At 63.8% G+C, this 15661-nt stretch overlaps 2 protein-coding genes across 2 annotated transcripts in view; one reads left to right on the top strand and one right to left on the bottom strand.

Annotated features, from left to right (window-relative positions):
* Positions 1-6711, bottom strand: part of CNGA4 (cyclic nucleotide gated channel subunit alpha 4) — a 17529-nt gene extending 10818 nt beyond the window's left edge. Inside the window, exons 1-3 of the mRNA XM_044418592.1 lie at positions 6674-6711; positions 5418-5841; positions 422-531 (exon numbers count right to left, since the gene is read on the bottom strand). Of these exons, the coding sequence (XP_044274527.1) occupies positions 422-531; positions 5418-5841; positions 6674-6711 (572 nt within the window). The remainder of the gene's footprint in view (positions 1-421; positions 532-5417; positions 5842-6673) is intronic.
* Positions 418-15661, top strand: part of FHIP1B (FHF complex subunit HOOK interacting protein 1B) — a 20731-nt gene continuing 5487 nt past the window's right edge. Inside the window, exons 1-3 of the mRNA XM_044418593.1 lie at positions 418-487; positions 11962-12298; positions 12547-13158. Of these exons, the coding sequence (XP_044274528.1) occupies positions 12158-12298; positions 12547-13158 (753 nt within the window). The 5' untranslated portion in view covers positions 418-487; positions 11962-12157. The remainder of the gene's footprint in view (positions 488-11961; positions 12299-12546; positions 13159-15661) is intronic.

The raw sequence follows: 15661 nt of genomic DNA on the forward strand, positions 1-15661 counted from the left end.
GCGCGCGGGGGACCGGCCCGCGCGGCTCCCCCGCTGCCGGGGCCCCGGCGCGCCCTGCCCTGCCCTGCCCTGCCCGCCCTCCGCGCTGGGCGGGGCTGCCTCCCCTTCCCCTCTCGGGGTCGCCCGCCTCGCAGCTGCGCCTCCGGGGCGGGGCGAGGGTCCCCTCGCGTGGGTCGGCGCCCGGCCGGGCCTGACGCGGTGGCAGGCGGCGGGGGCGGTCCGCGAACAGGCCGGCCCCGGGCTGGCTGCCTGGCGCGCCCGCGGCCGATCGGGTCGCGCCCCTTCTGCCGCGGGCGGGCTGCCTTAGGCAGGCCGCCCCCTCTGAGCCTCCCCGGCGCCCCGCGCGGCCAGGGGAGCGAGCGGCGCCCGGCGCAGATCCGGGCCGCCGCCCGAGGAGGAGGAGGCCGAGCCGCCGCGTCACCTGCGCTTGCTCTCCCCGCAGTTGCTGCGCGACTCGGACATGAGCTCTGGCGGGCCTCGCTGCCAGGTAGGAGAGGCCCGGGCGGGGGCCGGGTGCGCGGGCCGGGCTGGCTGGCGGGGCGGGGGCGGTCAGGGGCCACGCGCTGCTTCCCGGGGCTGGGCTGGGCTGGGCTGGGCTGTTTCTTCGGCGTCCTGCATCGTGGCGGAGCAGCGCAGGGGAGAGCAAGGGGGGCTGCTTCCTCCCACCTCCTGCCCAGGGTGAGTCGTGGAGGTCCCGGGTGTGGGGGAGGGTAGCAGGGGCCCCTGCTTGTGCCCCACACGTGTGGCTGCTGCAGGTGCCCGGCAGGTCGTGCGAAAAGGCGCTGGGATCCTGGGCTGCCCGATCAAGGCTTGTGGGGTGGGGGGTCAGTGGCAGTTCTCCATCTCGCCCCATGTGTTTGTGGCAAGGGGTTCCTCCGGCGCCTGAGGGGCCTGCAGTCCCCGCACTGGAGCTGTGGGGCCTTCCAGGGTTCCGACACTCGGCTGCCCAGAGCAGCCCTCCGGTCCAGGTGGACCTCTGGCCCCGTGGCAGCCACACTGGCCTCCAGCTTGGCACGATGGTCCCTGACCTAGTGGACCAGCCTCTGCTGTCCGGGGTCGGAGGCGCCAGGCCCCGCCTCGGCTTAGGGGCTCTGACCGGCTGCCTGGCTGTGCTGCCCCTCTGCCTGAGAGGGGCTCCCCCAGCGGACATCCTGTTGCGATGCTCTGCGGAGCTGCGTGGCCCGTTTGCCCCCGGCCTCATGTGGAAGGGGGGGGCATGTCTTGTCCGGGGAGGTGGCTTGCAAGTAGAAGGGCATGCTGTGGCTGCTCCCGGGGTGGGATCAGCGCACCCTGACAAGTCAGCCCCCTGCAGATCCCACAGGGTCTCTGGGCCCCTGCAGCTACTCTGGCTGCTGGGTCCCGATGCCTCCAAGCCGACTGGAGCGGCTTGCCTCTGAGGAGGGCTGCCCAGTGGGCCAGGCCAGTCTCCTGCATGCTCTGTGCCGTCTCCTGCGGTTGCCAGTGGTGGAAGTCCGGTTGGGCTGCGTTCTCCGAAGCGCCCGGGGCGATGCATGGTTCAGCCGCTGGCCCTGTGGATGAGTGCTGTGCCCCGGGAGGTGTTCTGGAACCAGAGCTGCAGCCGGGCTCTGGCCCTCGCGGCGGTGTTGTTTTTCTCTGTCGCCGATAGCCATAGTCAAGCTGCTTCCCTGGATGTGTCACCCCTGCTGAGGGAGGCTTTGGGCTCCCGTAGTCTCCTGTGCCGCCTCTCGCCAGAGGTTAACTGGGTGTGCCGGGGAGCCTGTGCACACGTCACGCTGGAAACTCCGGCCCCGTGCACCTGCCGGCTTTGGGGGGCCCTGTTCTGGGCTCAAGCGCTGCTTGCCTTGGGATGCTGGAAACCCAGGAGTGGCAGGGAGGGGGAGAGCTGCCTCAGAGCAGGGCAGGCTCCAGGGCAGGGTCACTGGAGGACTGACCCAGTCAGCAGTGGCGATGCAGGGGGAGAAATGTTTCCCCCGTCATCTGCTCTCTGCCGAGGATGATGGGGCCTGACGTGGCCCCCCGGGTACAAAGGAGAACGGCTCCCCTGGGGCCATCCCTGCCCGGGCTGGGGTCAAAAGTCACCAAAAATGTATTCTAGTTTTGTGGCTCTTGAATAGCAGAGAAGTGGGTTTTCTGGGGAAAATCGAATCAGAAAGTTTTCCTGTGACCATGAGCCAAACTTGCATAGTACACTGTTCATGTCAGGAGACGATTAGCTTGTCTTGCAAAATCTTCCAGGGCTCTTTAGAATTATCAGATTTAGTACCTTCATTTCATGACTTTTCTGTAGAAGCAAAGCCAAGCAGTAAGCATCCCTCTTAAAATTTTGGGCCCATGGGCTGCAAGTAGCTGACCTAAAACTTTCTGAGTAAATATTGAAGCATATTGTTCAGCGCAAAGTTGTGCCCAGCTCTTCGTGACCCCATGGAAAACATCCCTTCAGGTTCTCCTGTCCTCCACACCCCCGGAGGCCACCCAAGCCTACACCTCATGCCCCAGTGGCCCCATCCAGCCTCCTCCACTCTGCCGTCCCCTCCTCCTCTTGCCTCCGACGGTTCCCAGCATCAGGGTCGTATCAAACCATGCTTAATCTTATTTTAATGGCATGCTGTGTAGGCATTTTTAGCGATTTACTTGTAAAAATTTGAGGGCAGCAACATGCATTTCCCTTAGATAGTTTGGCTGTACGCCCCCCCCCCCATCAACAGCACAGAAAACTGGCACACTTAGGTGGCCGTTCCCAACCTGGCATCCTCCAAACTGGTGGAGAGATCTTAGACTCCTACAAGAGTAGAGTTGAAGGGAGCCATGGAGGCCCTCAGGTCCAGCCCCTGCTGTTGCAGGTCACCACGTTACACCTCCCACTCAGAGGGCTGCCCAGCTTCTTTCTGGATGTCCCCAGTGTGGGGGAACCCACCTCCTCCCCAGGCAGCTGGTCCCGCTGCCCTCTTGTTCTGCCAGTGAGGAAGCTTTTCCTGATGTCCAGCGTGAATCTGGGTTGCCGCAACTTGACTTGATTATTCCGTGCCCTACACCCTGGCATCAGCGAGGAGAGACCTTGGCCTTCCTCTTTGTGGCAGCCTTGGAGGCCCTTATGGAGGGATCCCATGTCCCCCTTCAGTCTTCGCTTCTCAAGGCTGAACAGGCCCACTTCTCCCAGTCCCTCCTCACAGGGCAGTGCTTTCAAACCCCAGATCATTTTTGTTGCCCTCCGCTGGACCTTTTCTAATTCTTCTGCATCTTTCTTAAATGTTGGTGCCCAGAACTGAGCACAGTATTCCAGGTGAGGTCTGACTAGTGAGGAGTATAGGGGAACTACTACTGCTTGTGATTTGGGAGTAATATTTCTCTTAATGTATCCCAAAATAGCATTTGCCCTTTTGGTGGCTGCATCACATTGTTGGTTCACGTTTAGCCTGCTGTCCACAATTACTCCCAGATCTTTTCCTTGTTCAGTGCTCTTGGGCCACGTATTCCCCATCCTGTATTGGTGCCTTTGGTTTCTTTTTCCTAGGTGGAGGACTTGGTCTCTGGGGGGCAGCAAGGAGGGGAGAGGGCTGCGAGTGGCCCTGGGCAGCCAGCGGCGGGGGCGGGGCGTTTTCTGGAGCCCTCCTGGGCTCAGAATGCCTGGCTGCCTGCCGGGGGGGGGGTAAGCGGGCAGGGCTCTGCCCCACAGTCGCCCCCCCCCAGCCCTGCCAGCTGCAGCCCTCCTGCTCCCTGCTGTGGGGTGGGTGTGGGGCAGTGGAGGGGGGCTGAGCACCAGCTCAACTGTGGGGAGAGGCTGCTTCCTGCTGCCCCCAGGAAGCGCAGGCACCAGGCGGGCTGGGAAGTTCCCGGTCGTCTGATCTTCCGGGGCACACGGCCCTCCCAGAACGGGCCAAACGCAGAGCTTGGCACAGGCCGCCCTTGTTGCTCGCGGCGTCAGGTCGGCCCAGCTTCCTGTGGCCCCGTGCCTGCGCCGCTCTTGTTTGCGCAAGGCGGGGGTGTCCCCAGGGGGCGCGTCCCTCCACCCTTGGCAGCCTCCCCGCTTGCCCAGTCGACTCAGAATGCGCCGCGGAGGGCCAAGCTTGCAGGTGGTGCCAACGCCTGTCGGAAGAAGGAAGCGCCTGGGGTGCGGGGCGCCCAGGAGCCTCTTTGGAGGGGAAGTGCAGCTCGCTTGCCAGAGGGCCGCTCACAGGGAGCCTGCCGATGCCTCCACCGGGCACGGGGCTGCCAGGTGCCCGGCGCCAGCTGCCCCCTCTGCACCCGGGGCCTTCCCTCTGCCTGCTGTCGCTGCCCCACGCACATGGGCAGGAGGGTCATCTGGGGCAGGGAGGCCATGAGGCTGGTCCCAGCCCCTGCTTGGGCTCGCTGCCTGCCTGCCTGCCTGCCTCAGAGGCCGGTCCCTCTCCTGGCGCCTCTGGGTGGCCCGGCGGGTGGAGGGCTGGAATGCTTTGGCCCCTACCGTGCGCAGCCTGTCCACCTGTCCCCGGGAGTATTCTTAGCCGCCCGTCCAATTTTGGAACGGGGCCTGCTCCGCGGGAGAAGTGACGAGCGCTCTGGTAGGCCCGCAGGAGCTCAGCGGGTGGGGGGCAGCACTCCCCTCCTGCCCCAAGCCTTCCTCCTCTCGCGCGCTCTGCTGGCATGAGCCGAAGACTGAAGCGGCTCTGACCACACAGGCTTCCTCTGCCCCGATGCCAGCAGAGCACCCTGGGAGAAGAGCGGGCCTCGGGAGCTGCCCTCTCCCCGGAAAGCACGTCACGCTCGGCCACTGCTGTTGCTCGGCTGGCAGAGCAGCTGGGAGAGAAACCTGAGCCGGCCCCACGCTGCACCCTCGTCGGTGCCTCTGCTCAGAAAGCCGCTGCTCGCACGCCCAGTGGCTTGCACACAGTCTGTACTGGCGGGGTCGGCCATGTGTGCAGGTGTCCTGAAAGGCCCCTAGCGGCCCAGCAGGACCAGCAGGGCAGCACCGCCCCCAGTCCAGTCGTGGGCACAGATCCCCTGCCAAGGCAGCCAGAGCCCACGGTGGACCTGACCCCCAGTCGGTGCCACAGTTGCATCCGGCTGCTGCTCCGCTCGGCATCCACACGGACCTGCTGGGTGGGGGTATCCAGAGAGTGGGATGGGGTGCTCCTCTTCGCCCTGGCTCTGGCCCTCCTGCCCAGGTTCCCGGGGGCTGGCTTAATCCAGGCAGGTCCTTGGTGCCAGGGCTGGCAGGTCACCCAGTGGCGGATGGGGCGGCCGGCTGCTGCCCCAAGCCTTGGGGAGAGCTGCCTCCACTGCGCATGTATCTGGTCCCCATCCGGAAGAGATGCTGATCCTCCAGAGAGAACCAGCCGGGTGGGTCCGCTCGGCACTGCGTGAGAAGGCCTGCCTTTTATCTGCCCGCTGGGGGGGAGCTGCTGTCTGGTGGCTCGCATGCTGAGCTGGGCTTTGCCCGACGGAAGCTCTGGGCTCACCTCCGGGCAGGTGAGGGGCGCGTCCTGCCCGAGGCCCTGGAGCGCCGCCACGGCCGGCAGGGCTGGCAGGCCTGGGCAGCCACAGAGCGGCAGAGGCGCCTGCGCTGCGGCCTGAGGCGAGAGGGCGGAAGCGTCTGTGCCTCGCTTGCGGCACGCCAGGCCTGGTGCTGGCCACCTCTGCGGCCACCTTGGCTGGGCGGCCGTGGTGTGGCTGCCGAGCCTCCATGGCTCTAGCAAGGAGTGGCTTTCCGAGGTCCCCACGCCGGGCCCCCATGACCCTTTGTCAGGCCCTGGGTGGGCTCGTCCCGGGGCTTCCCGGTGCTGCTCCTCGCCGCTTTGCCCTCCCTGCTCTCGCCGAAGCAGGAGCAGCCAACCGCCGTGCCCTCGGCGGGGGGCTTGCGGCGGGTCCGGGTGGTCGCTGCCTCTGGCAGGTGAGGGCGAAAGGGCTGGCCCAGCAAGCTGCGCCTCGGAGCAGGAGGTTCCTTCCCGAGAAACGCCTCTTCGGGCTCGGGGAACCCAGCGGAAGCCCCTTCTGGGGAGAGATGGGCTGCGGGGTTCGAGTGCCGGCCTCCCATTTGGAGGTCAGCCTCCCCCAGGCCCGCTTGGACTGCAGCGCCCAGAATTCCCAGGCAGTGGCCTGGCCGGAAGCACGTCTGGCAGTCACGGTCCAAATGCCTGTGAAGCCGCCCAGCTGGGGAGGCCGGTGGCTGTCACTGGCGCGCAAGGGAGAAGCGCCGTGCGCGCACATTTGTAAGAACGGAGGTTTACGTTTGAGCATCTGCTCTGGATGGCTGACCACACCGGGAGGCTGTCCCCGCCTGGCATGGCCAAAGGCCAGCGAGAGAGGCTGCCTGGCCACCTCCCCCCCCCCCCCCCGGCGTCTGCCTCCCTCCTGTCAGGCTTGGGTGCCTCCGAGCTGTGCAATTCTTGCCCGCTGGACAGGGCCATGGCCGGCCAAAGGTGTGATCTGCTGAACCCACAGTGTGGTGTGCGGGGGACCATTTTGAGGAGTGGGGGGCCAAAGACGGTCATGCAGCGGAGCCTGGACCCCCAAAAGACTGCCCTGCCAGCCCCTCCAAGGGTGGCACAAGGAGGACTCGGCCAAGGAGGCACCCGAGTCCTCTCTGCAGGAAGGCCACCCCTGCCCACCTCGCTCTGGCCTCTTGGAAACTCCGCAGCCCCCCGGTGGGGGAGCAGGTCCAGGGCTGGAGTGCGGGGGGGCTGGTGAGGGGCCCCAGAAGAACATGGGGGGGTACAGGCCGTTCTTCTGAGGGTCCCGGGGAGGCGGCCGCATGCCCCCCTGCTGTCTCCCCGCTCTGCCCGCCCGCGTGCTCTGCCTGATATGGGCAGCGTGTCCGTGGGAAGGCCCGCTCTTCTCCGCGGGCCGTGCAGCAGCACAGGGCTGGGCAGCGGATGCTGTGCCGGGCCCCCACGAGGCGCAGGGCCCACTGACCCCGAGGGCCTTTGCCCGCCTGCCTGCCCACCCATGCCCGGCCACACGTGGGGCGGGCTGCCCTGGGTGGCCCTGCTCCACCGCTGTGCCCCCGGCGAGCTCCTCGGCCCGGCTCCTGTGGCGGCCACGCCTCCCCAGGCGCCCAGCCCGGCCCAGCCCGGCCCCACCCCAGAGGGGCAGAGTCCAGCCGAGCTCTCCGGCCGTCGATGGTCCGCTCCCAGCTGTTCCCGTGGGGCTGTGCGTGGTGGATCCCCCCCAGGGGGCTAGGTGGGAGCCTCTTTATCTCTGCAAGCTTGCGGGGGGCTGGGGGGCCCTCCCAGGGACCAGCAGTGCCAGGCGATGGGGGCACTGTGAGCCGGAGACCCACGTGGGGCCCTCCTGCAGGAGCGCGCCTGGAGCCCTGGGCTCAGCCCGGGGCGGGGGGGCACTGCTGCTCTGCCAGGATTCCTCCAGGGGGCTCGGGTGTTCAAGTGAAGTGGGGGGAGCCCTGTCCTAAGCTGGGAGCAGCACTTCAGGGGTCTGAGGAAGGCCTGTGGATCCAGGGGGATCAGCACCCCCTTGGGGAGGGGGCTTCCGAGTGGGTCCCGTTGCAAGGCTTTGGATGCAGTTTTGGCGACCCTCCACCCTGCCTGGTGGCGGTGGAGACAGTGATCCGCTCTCCGCGGCTCTGCTGGGCCCTTCCTGGCAGGCAAAGGGAGGCTGACCTTGGGCCCGGCCCTGCCCGGCCCTGGTATTTGCTTCAGAAGGTGGGGCAGGGGGCTGAGCCGAGGAGGATTGACGAGGCTTCCGCTTGCATCGGGGGCAGAGGTGTTGCCTCGAGGGGCGAGGTGGCCGGCTGGCGGGGCTCGTCAGCCAGGAGGCCGTGAGCAAGCACGGGTGGCACTGGGCGTGTGGGCCGGGCCACTCCAGTGAACTGGCTCCTGCGGCCTTCCTGCTCGGCGCTGCATGGGAGGATGTCCTTCAGCCTGCAGGCTGCTGGCACCGGCTCCCGATTTGGCTCTGAGCAGAGGTGGCCTGGGCGTTCCAGCGGGTTGTGGCGTTCATTGCCACCGCCCGCCCAGAGCAGGGGAGGTGGGAGCGGTAGTCCTGCCACCTCCGGGGGACCCTGCCTTCCCGGCTCGTGCTGCGTGCCGTGGTGCCCCTTGCTGGGGCAGGCTCGGCCTGCTGGAGCAGCTGCCTTCGTCAGCGGGCTGGGTCTGGCCACGGAGAGGGAGCTGGTGGCCTGGGGCGAAGCATCTGGGTCAACGCACAGAGGAGGCGGCTGTGGCAGAGGCGGCTTTGGCCACCCCGCTGAGGAGTGGTTGCGGACAGTGCCTCCCGGCAGCAAATTGCTCGCCCCGGAAGACCAGCGGGGTCTCCCTGGAAAGTCTCTGCCTCACCTCCTGACACGATGCTCTCCCAGGGGGTGGAGGGCGGGATGCGCGAGTCGGCCGTTTCTGGCCTGCCACCTCCCGGGGGTGAGAAACACGGCCGACGGGTTCCGCTCTGCTCCACCCCACTCAGACCTCACCTCAAATACGGACTCGCAGCATAGCAGAGGTGGAAAGGGCGCAGAAGGCTATCAGGCCCAACCCCGGCCAGTGCAAGACTTTAAGGTGCACTGTCCTACTGCGATGCCCGTCCAGTCGGATCCTGGATGCTTCTGTTGTGGGGAAGCCCACAGCTTCCTCATGTAATGGATTCCACTGCTACGCTGCTCTGACAGTGAGCTAATTCTTCCCATTGTCTAGTCTAAATCTGGTTTCCTTTGTCCTTCACTCTGGAATGAATGAGAGGAGATCTTTGTGACAGCCTTTCAAGTGCTTGTTGAGTGTGATCATATCCCCCCTCAGTCTTCTCTTCTCGAGGCTGAACCTCTTGGTTCTCCCCATCTTTCCTCAGAGGGCTGTGCCTCCAACCCTGGAATCATCCTCTGTACCCTTTCTAGTTTCTTCTGCAACTTTTTAAAAACAGTTTTTTAAAGGACTCCAGATGAAGTCTTAATAGTGCTGAGTGGAGGGGAACCGGTACTTCACGTGCTGTGGAAGTGATACTTCTGTTAATGCAGTCCAAAGTAGCATTTACCTTTCTTGCGGCTGCATCACATTGTCGGCGCCTGTTTAGCTTGTGTTCCCCATCTTGTAGAGATGAGTCTGGTTTCTTTTTCCTAGGTGCAGGACTTGGCATGTCCTGCCATTTTTAGCCTGGCATTCCAACCTGTCAAGATCTCCTTTGAACCTTCTCTCTGTTTTCCAGGGAATTCACTATCCTACCCAGGTTTGTGTCAGCTGCAGGTCTGAGACGCTCCCCCCGTGCTTCCGCATCCAAGCCATGAACGAACATGTGGCGGAGCGCTGGGCCCAGGACTGAACCTGCGGCCCCTGCTGGTTCCTCCTCCCCAATTTGGGAAGATGCCTTTGCTGAGCACCTGTTGAGTCCAATTTTGTAGCCAGTTGTGGATCCACCTAATAGTTGTTCCATTTAGTCCACTTTTGTTAGTCTGCTCATCAGGTTATCATGGGGCACTTTGTCCAAAGTTTTGCTAAAGTCAGTGCGTGCTGTGTCCACAGCCTTCCCAGTCTATCTGGGGAGGTTACTGAGTCAATTAAAATTAGATTTGTCTGGTGGGTTTTGGTTTGGAGAAACCTGTGATGGCTTCTAGTAATTGCTGCTTTATTTTTAAGGTGTTTGCAGACTGACTGCTGTATAATTTGCTCCAAAATTGTGTTGCTTGTTTGTTTATTGGATTTATACCCCCCTTTTTTGTTACAAAACTCCAAGTGGCTTATGCCAGTCTCTTCTTCCTGCTCTCAATCGTATCCCCACAACAAGAACCCTGTGCGGTAGGCTGGGTTGAGGGTCTGTGCCTGGCCCAAAGTCACCCCGTGGGCCCCACATCCGCACAGGGACCAGAACACGGCTCACTGGAGCGCCGGTCCCGTGCTCCTAGCCACCGCTCCACTCCTAGTTGCCCTCCAGCGATTCTTCCAGGGACTGACATCCGACTGACTGGTCTGTATGTCCCAGATTCATCTCCCCCCGTCCCTTTCCTTGTAGGTGGGGACAACATTAGCCCTTCTTCAATCGTCTGGCACTTCCCTTGTCCATGAATCCTCAGAGATGGTTCTGGTTCCGAGAGTCCTTCCACCAGCTCCTTTATGACTCTGGGGTGGAGTTCACTGAGCCCTGGAGAGCCGAACTCGCCCAGCCCCGTGCGACAGCCCTTCGCCTTTGCCTGTCGACCTGGAGCTGCCTCCCTCACTTTCAGCTGGTGGGGAAGGTTGCCGGTCTTCTTTTGGGAGAAGACCGAGCCAAAGTAGGAACCGGGCACTTCTGCCGTTTCTTTGTCCTCCGTTGCCATTTCACCATTCAGGTTGAGTGGCTGAACCGCCATTTCTTTTGCCTGTGCTTTGCTTTGGGTGTACCTGGAGGCGGCTTTTTGTTGCCCTTGGCATCCTCGCTTCAGCCTTCCCGATTCAGTTCCCCACCATCAGCTTGTTTTCTGCCTTTGCGGCCTGGCCTCCCTTCCACTTCGCACACGTCCCCCCTTTTGCCGTCGTATTGCCTCGTAGCTTTTTGGGTTTGCCCGTTGTCTTCTGTACCTTTTCCTTGATGGAATTGTTCTTTTGCCTTTAGAATTTCTTTTCCTTTTTTAAAGATTTCCCACCCATCTTGGACTCTTTTTCCCTTTAGAGTCACTTTCTATGGGACTTTGCTTATCATTGTTCTGAGTGTGTTGAGGATGGCTTTCTTGAAACCCAGGCTGTATGTCTGACTGCATCTGGCTTTTGCTCGCTTCATTACTGAGGATTCAAGCAAGGCGTGCTCACCCCCCCCCCCCCGAGTTCTGTGTTCTGTTCCGGACCCCACTGGTCAGGAATGGACCCCACTGGTCAGGAATGGACCCCACTGGTCAGGAATGACTCAGACAAATTGGGATGAGTCCAAAGAAGGATGGCAGGGATGGGGAACTGGGTATGTTCAGCCTTGAAAAGGGAAGACTGGGAGCAGGTTGCATAGCGCTTTTCCAGTACCCAAATGTCGGTCTCTGTCATTTAAGCCTGAGGGACAGAAAGGAATGGGCTTCCGTTGCAGGAGCCCAGGTTTGGTCCGGACATTGGGAAAAGCATCCTCGTGGTAAGAGCAGCCATAAGTTTGAGTCGCTGGCCTCGGAAGGCGGGGGGCCCTTTGGCACCCCTGCCCTCGGCCAGATTCCCGCACCAAGCAGGGGATGGACGCAGCCGCGGGGCTCCTTTCAGCTCTGCCATGATCTGTGCTGCAAGGCCAGGCCGACGCATGGCCTGTAGTCGGGGATGCTGGGAGCTGAAGTCTGAGGCTTCTGCCGGCCCCCTCCCACCACTGCTCCTGGCGAGAGAAGCGGGAGCTGCAGTGAAGGAGCCTGCAAGGCACGTCCCGCTGAAATCGGAGAGGGGGCACAAGCAGGCACGAGGCCGGCCATCACTGAGAGCCCGCGGCGTGCCTTTCGGAGTTGCACGAAGGCTATTTTGGATGTGCCCATGAGGAAGGCCCCGCGGGAACGCTGGCCCAAGCTTGCTCGGGTCAGGCTGTTTCTTGGCGTCCGGAGACGTGTGCTCTGTGGGTCTCTGGGGATGTTGCGCAGGCGGCCGGCCCTCACCGGGCCTGCACACGATCGGGACGGCGTTCAGTTCCTGCTCCTGAGGAAGTGGCCCCTTGAGCCACCTGGTCAGGCGTGGGCTGCATTGTGCTGGGAACTGGGAGAGCCCCGCAGGGGCAATGGGAAGGGGCAGAACCTGCCCTGGGTGGCAGTGCTGGGCTGGTGGGTTGTGCCACCTCCGCAGGGCCCTGCTTGCTAGCAGCAGCTCCTGTGAGTTTGGGCGGGCAGGTGCTCCCCGCGTGGCCCGTGGGTTGGGCCGGGCCGGGCCGCATCCTGTCCCCACCCCCAGCATGGCCTGGTTTTCCACCCTGTTGCTTTTCTAACTCAACAAGAGAGTCCGGGAAACGGGTTGAGGGGCCACGTGTCCCTGTGTGCATGGGTCTTGTCCCCCCCCACCTCCAAGGCTGAGCCGAGGAAGTGGTGCTGGGCCCCAGCAGCCCCCTTCCCCAGCTCAGGGCTCCTCTCCGCCTCCACAGCTGTGTGCCAGCTCCGGAGCAGCATGGGGCACTCCGGCCCACGGACCGGTGCCCCCTTCCTGCCAGGCCAGTGGTGCTTCTCTCCAGCCCCTAGAGACGCCGGGCAGCGCCGAGGCGGCCGCCTGTGACCTCCGTCCTCCCACCTGCCGCTTCCCCTCCCTCCACGCGATCGCTGTGTGGCGTGTGGCCCCGCCAGATGGAGAGGATGAGCTGGCTGAGCAAGCTGAATCCCCGGGCGGCAGCCGGGCACCGGGCAAGCCGGGCGGCCAGCCTGCAGAGCCCCGTCACGGCGGACCCCGAGACGTGCCTCATGGTCTTCAAGAACCACTGGGCTCAGGTGAGCGTGGGGGGGGCTGCCCGTTCCCACGTGGTGCCGGGAGGGAAAGCTGCCGAAGAGCACGGGCCTCTGCCCGCCCGCCTGCCCAGAGCCAGGGGGTGCGGGGGCAGCGCGCCCCCCCCGCTGCCCGTTGGCAGGGCGGCTGTCGCCTGGGGCTTGCCTCGCCCCCTGCCCTGCCAGCAGGGCCCGTTCCCTGAGGGGCCGGGAAGGGGGCCGGGGGGGGCCGGCTGACCCTCCTGCCGCCCCAGGTGCTGAGGATCCTGGAGAAGCGGGGCCCGCGGGCGGCGCAGGGGGCGGCGGATGACCTCAGCGTGGTGCGCAACAACACCTGCCAGATGATGACGCTGCTGGCGGAGGAGCGGGCCAGGGCCGAGGGCGCCGCGGGGCCCATCCTGGAGTTCGTGGCGGCCGAGGACGTGCTGGAGCGCCTGCTGGGCTGGCACCTGCAGCGGGACGTCCCCGAGGAGCGCAAGGTGGAGCTGCTGAAGCTGTACGAGGCGCTGGTGGGCCAGGCGCGCCAGCCGCTCCTGCGCCAGCCGGCCGTGCTGCGCCCGCTACTGCGGCTGCTGGGCCAGTGCGCCGGCCCGGCCTCGCCGCGGCTGGAGGGCACGCTGGTGCCGCTGCTCAGCCAGCTGTGCGTCTCCGTGGCCCGCGAGCCCCCGCTGCTGGAGCGCCTCTTCCACAGCCCCGGCGAGCGCAGCCCGGCCAGCCTCGTCGTCTTCTCCCTCCTGGTGCCCTTCATCCACCACGAGGGGCTGCTCGGCCAGCAGGCCCGCGACGCCCTGCTGCTGCTCATGGCTGTGTCTGCCGGCAACCGCACCGTCGCCCAGTACATCACCGACAGCTCCTACTTCTGCCCGGTAAGAGGGGAGGGCGGGCGGGCCGGTGTGGGGGCCCGGGGCCAGCTCCATAGCTGCGCCACGAACATGGAAGCGTAGCAGCAGCGCAAGTCCAGAGGGCTCCGCGGGGCTCCAGCCGGCTCCGCTCGTGCAGTCCCCAGCACGTGGGCGTCCCTCTTCCCTTGGAGGGCCTCGGCCTCCTCCCGTGGAAGCCCCTTCCATATTCCAGGGGTCCTAAGTGCTTCCTGACATAGGAAGAGGAGGGGGAGACAGGCAGTGGGACCACTTCAAAGGGAGGGAGGGGACCTGGGAACTGATGTAGGGGAACAGGCACGGATGTTAAGTGATTGTTTTGCTTCTGTGTTCTCCCCAAAGCGGGTTGGGGGAGTCTGCCTGGGGGACTAGGTGAGGTTGGGGTTATGGGGCACAGATTGGAGTAGCCTCCCTAGAAGTTGAGGAGCTCCTCAGGGCCCTGATGGTCCAAGTCTGAGGGTACTCCAGAAGTACTGTTATCTGTTGGCCTCCATTTTTGAGGCCTCGTGGAGAACGGGTGAGGCTCCGGAGGACTGGAGGGTGGCATCAGTGGTCCCAATTTTCAAAAAGGGTAGTAGAAGGGACATGGGGAATTACAGACCTGTTAGCCTTATGTCCATTGTAGGAAAAACAATGGAAAGGCTCATAATAGAGAGAGAGATCTAGTGATGCTAGATAGGGGAGGGAGGCTGGCGGCCACACAACACGGCTTCCCCAAAAACAGGTCCTGCCAGACAAACCTGGTGGAATTCCATGACAAGGTTTTGAGGTGGCTGGATGGAGGGGATGTAGTGGATGTGAGTTACCTGGATTTCAGCAAGGCTTTTGACAGAGTGCCCCATGATATCCCGGTGGAGAAATTGTTGAGCTGTGGGACAGATCAATGCACTGTCCGGTGGATGAGGGCACGACTGACGGGCCAAAAGCAGACAGGGACTATCAGTGGGGAGTCTTCAGGATGGCAGCCAGTAACAAGCTGAGTCCCCTGGGGCTCTGTCGTGGGCCTGATTCTGTTCCGCCCCATCAGTGACCTGGAGGAGGGGAGAACCAGTCTGCTGACTAAATTTGCAGATGATACCAAAGTAGGGGCAGTGGCCACAACTGAGGAGCGGGTACTCCAGATCCAAAAGGATCTGGGCAGGTTGTGGAAGTGGGCAGGAGACAACAGGGTGGCGTTCAGTGTGGATAAGTGCAAGGTCTTGCACTTGGAGCATAGGAAAGGGTGTCATAAGTGCAGGTTAGGGGATAAGTGGCTGGAGAGCAGCACTTGCGAAAGGGACCTCGGGGTGCTGGTCGGCTGCAGGCTGAACTTGCTCAGCCGTGTGATGCGGTGGCCAAGAGGGTGAATGCCACCCTTGGTTGCATAGCCAGAAGTGTGGCTTTCAGATCGAGAGAGGTGTTACTGCCACTCTACACGACTGGTGCGCCCACAACTGCAGTATTGTGCTCAGCTTTGGGCCCCTCGTTACAGGAAGGATACAGCCAGGTTGGAGCCAGTGCAGCGCAGAGTCACAAGGATAGTAGCCCGGCTGGGTGGGAAGACATATGAGGAGAGGTTGTGGGAGCTGGGTCTTTGCAGCCTGGAGAGGAGGAGACTCTGATGGGATCGCTCCGTGACTTACAGGCATGTGAGGGGATGCCATGTGGAGGAGGGCCGTGACCGGATGCGTTCCAGTGGGTCAAAGCTCAAGGAAGTGGGCCTCAGGGTGGATGCCAGGAAGTGCTTCCTGAGGGTCGGGACCCCGAGGGCATGGAAGGGGCTTCCATGGGAGGTGGGGGGGCATCGGGGGAGGGTGTTCAAGGACAGGCTGGGCAGCCGTGCACTGGGGACTGCAGGGGAGGAGCGGTCCAGAGCTGGGGGTCAGACTAGATGGCCCGGGAGACCCTTTCCGACTTGCTCTGTTTCTAAAATATGCAAAGGGTCGGGGCAAACTAGACGGCGGTTGGTTTCTCGGTAGCTCCTGGTGTCATTGCAGACGCTGCGGTAATTCATTTCCAGCTGTTCCACACGCAGAACCTGTTTTGCTCGTGGTCTTTTGACGCTCAGAGAAAGCAGAGCTGGGCTGGACGTGTGTTTCTGGGAGCAGAGCTGGACGGGCAGCCCCCGAGGGGCTCGTGGCGTCCACATCGTTACTGCTGGCCAGTCCTGGGTCGCCTCTGGTGCCAGGATGTGGCGCCTGGGGGGCGTGCGAAGGCACCCTCTGTGGCGGCCCCCCCCCCCCGGGGTCCGGCCCCTGCTCGGCTGGAGAAAGCCCCCGTTGCAGCCAACCGCTTGCCAGGCCCAGTGGGCCGGCTGCTCGGCCCAGGACTGTGCGGGGACCCCAGGCAGGGACCCCGCAGAGCCAGAAGGAGCTGGCAGAGCGGCTGGTGTGCCTGCGGGGATCGCCCGGCCAGACGGGCTCGGCACCTGGCCTGCCGCTTCCCAGCTCGCCGCGTGCCCCCGCCGGGCACTCCCTGCTAGCCAGTGCCTGGGCTCCCCCCCCCCCCCCCC

Source organism: Varanus komodoensis, unplaced genomic scaffold (assembly GCF_004798865.1).
Source record: "Varanus komodoensis strain SLA01 unplaced genomic scaffold, ASM479886v1 scaffold91, whole genome shotgun sequence".
Taxonomy (NCBI): Eukaryota; Metazoa; Chordata; class Lepidosauria; order Squamata; family Varanidae; genus Varanus; species Varanus komodoensis.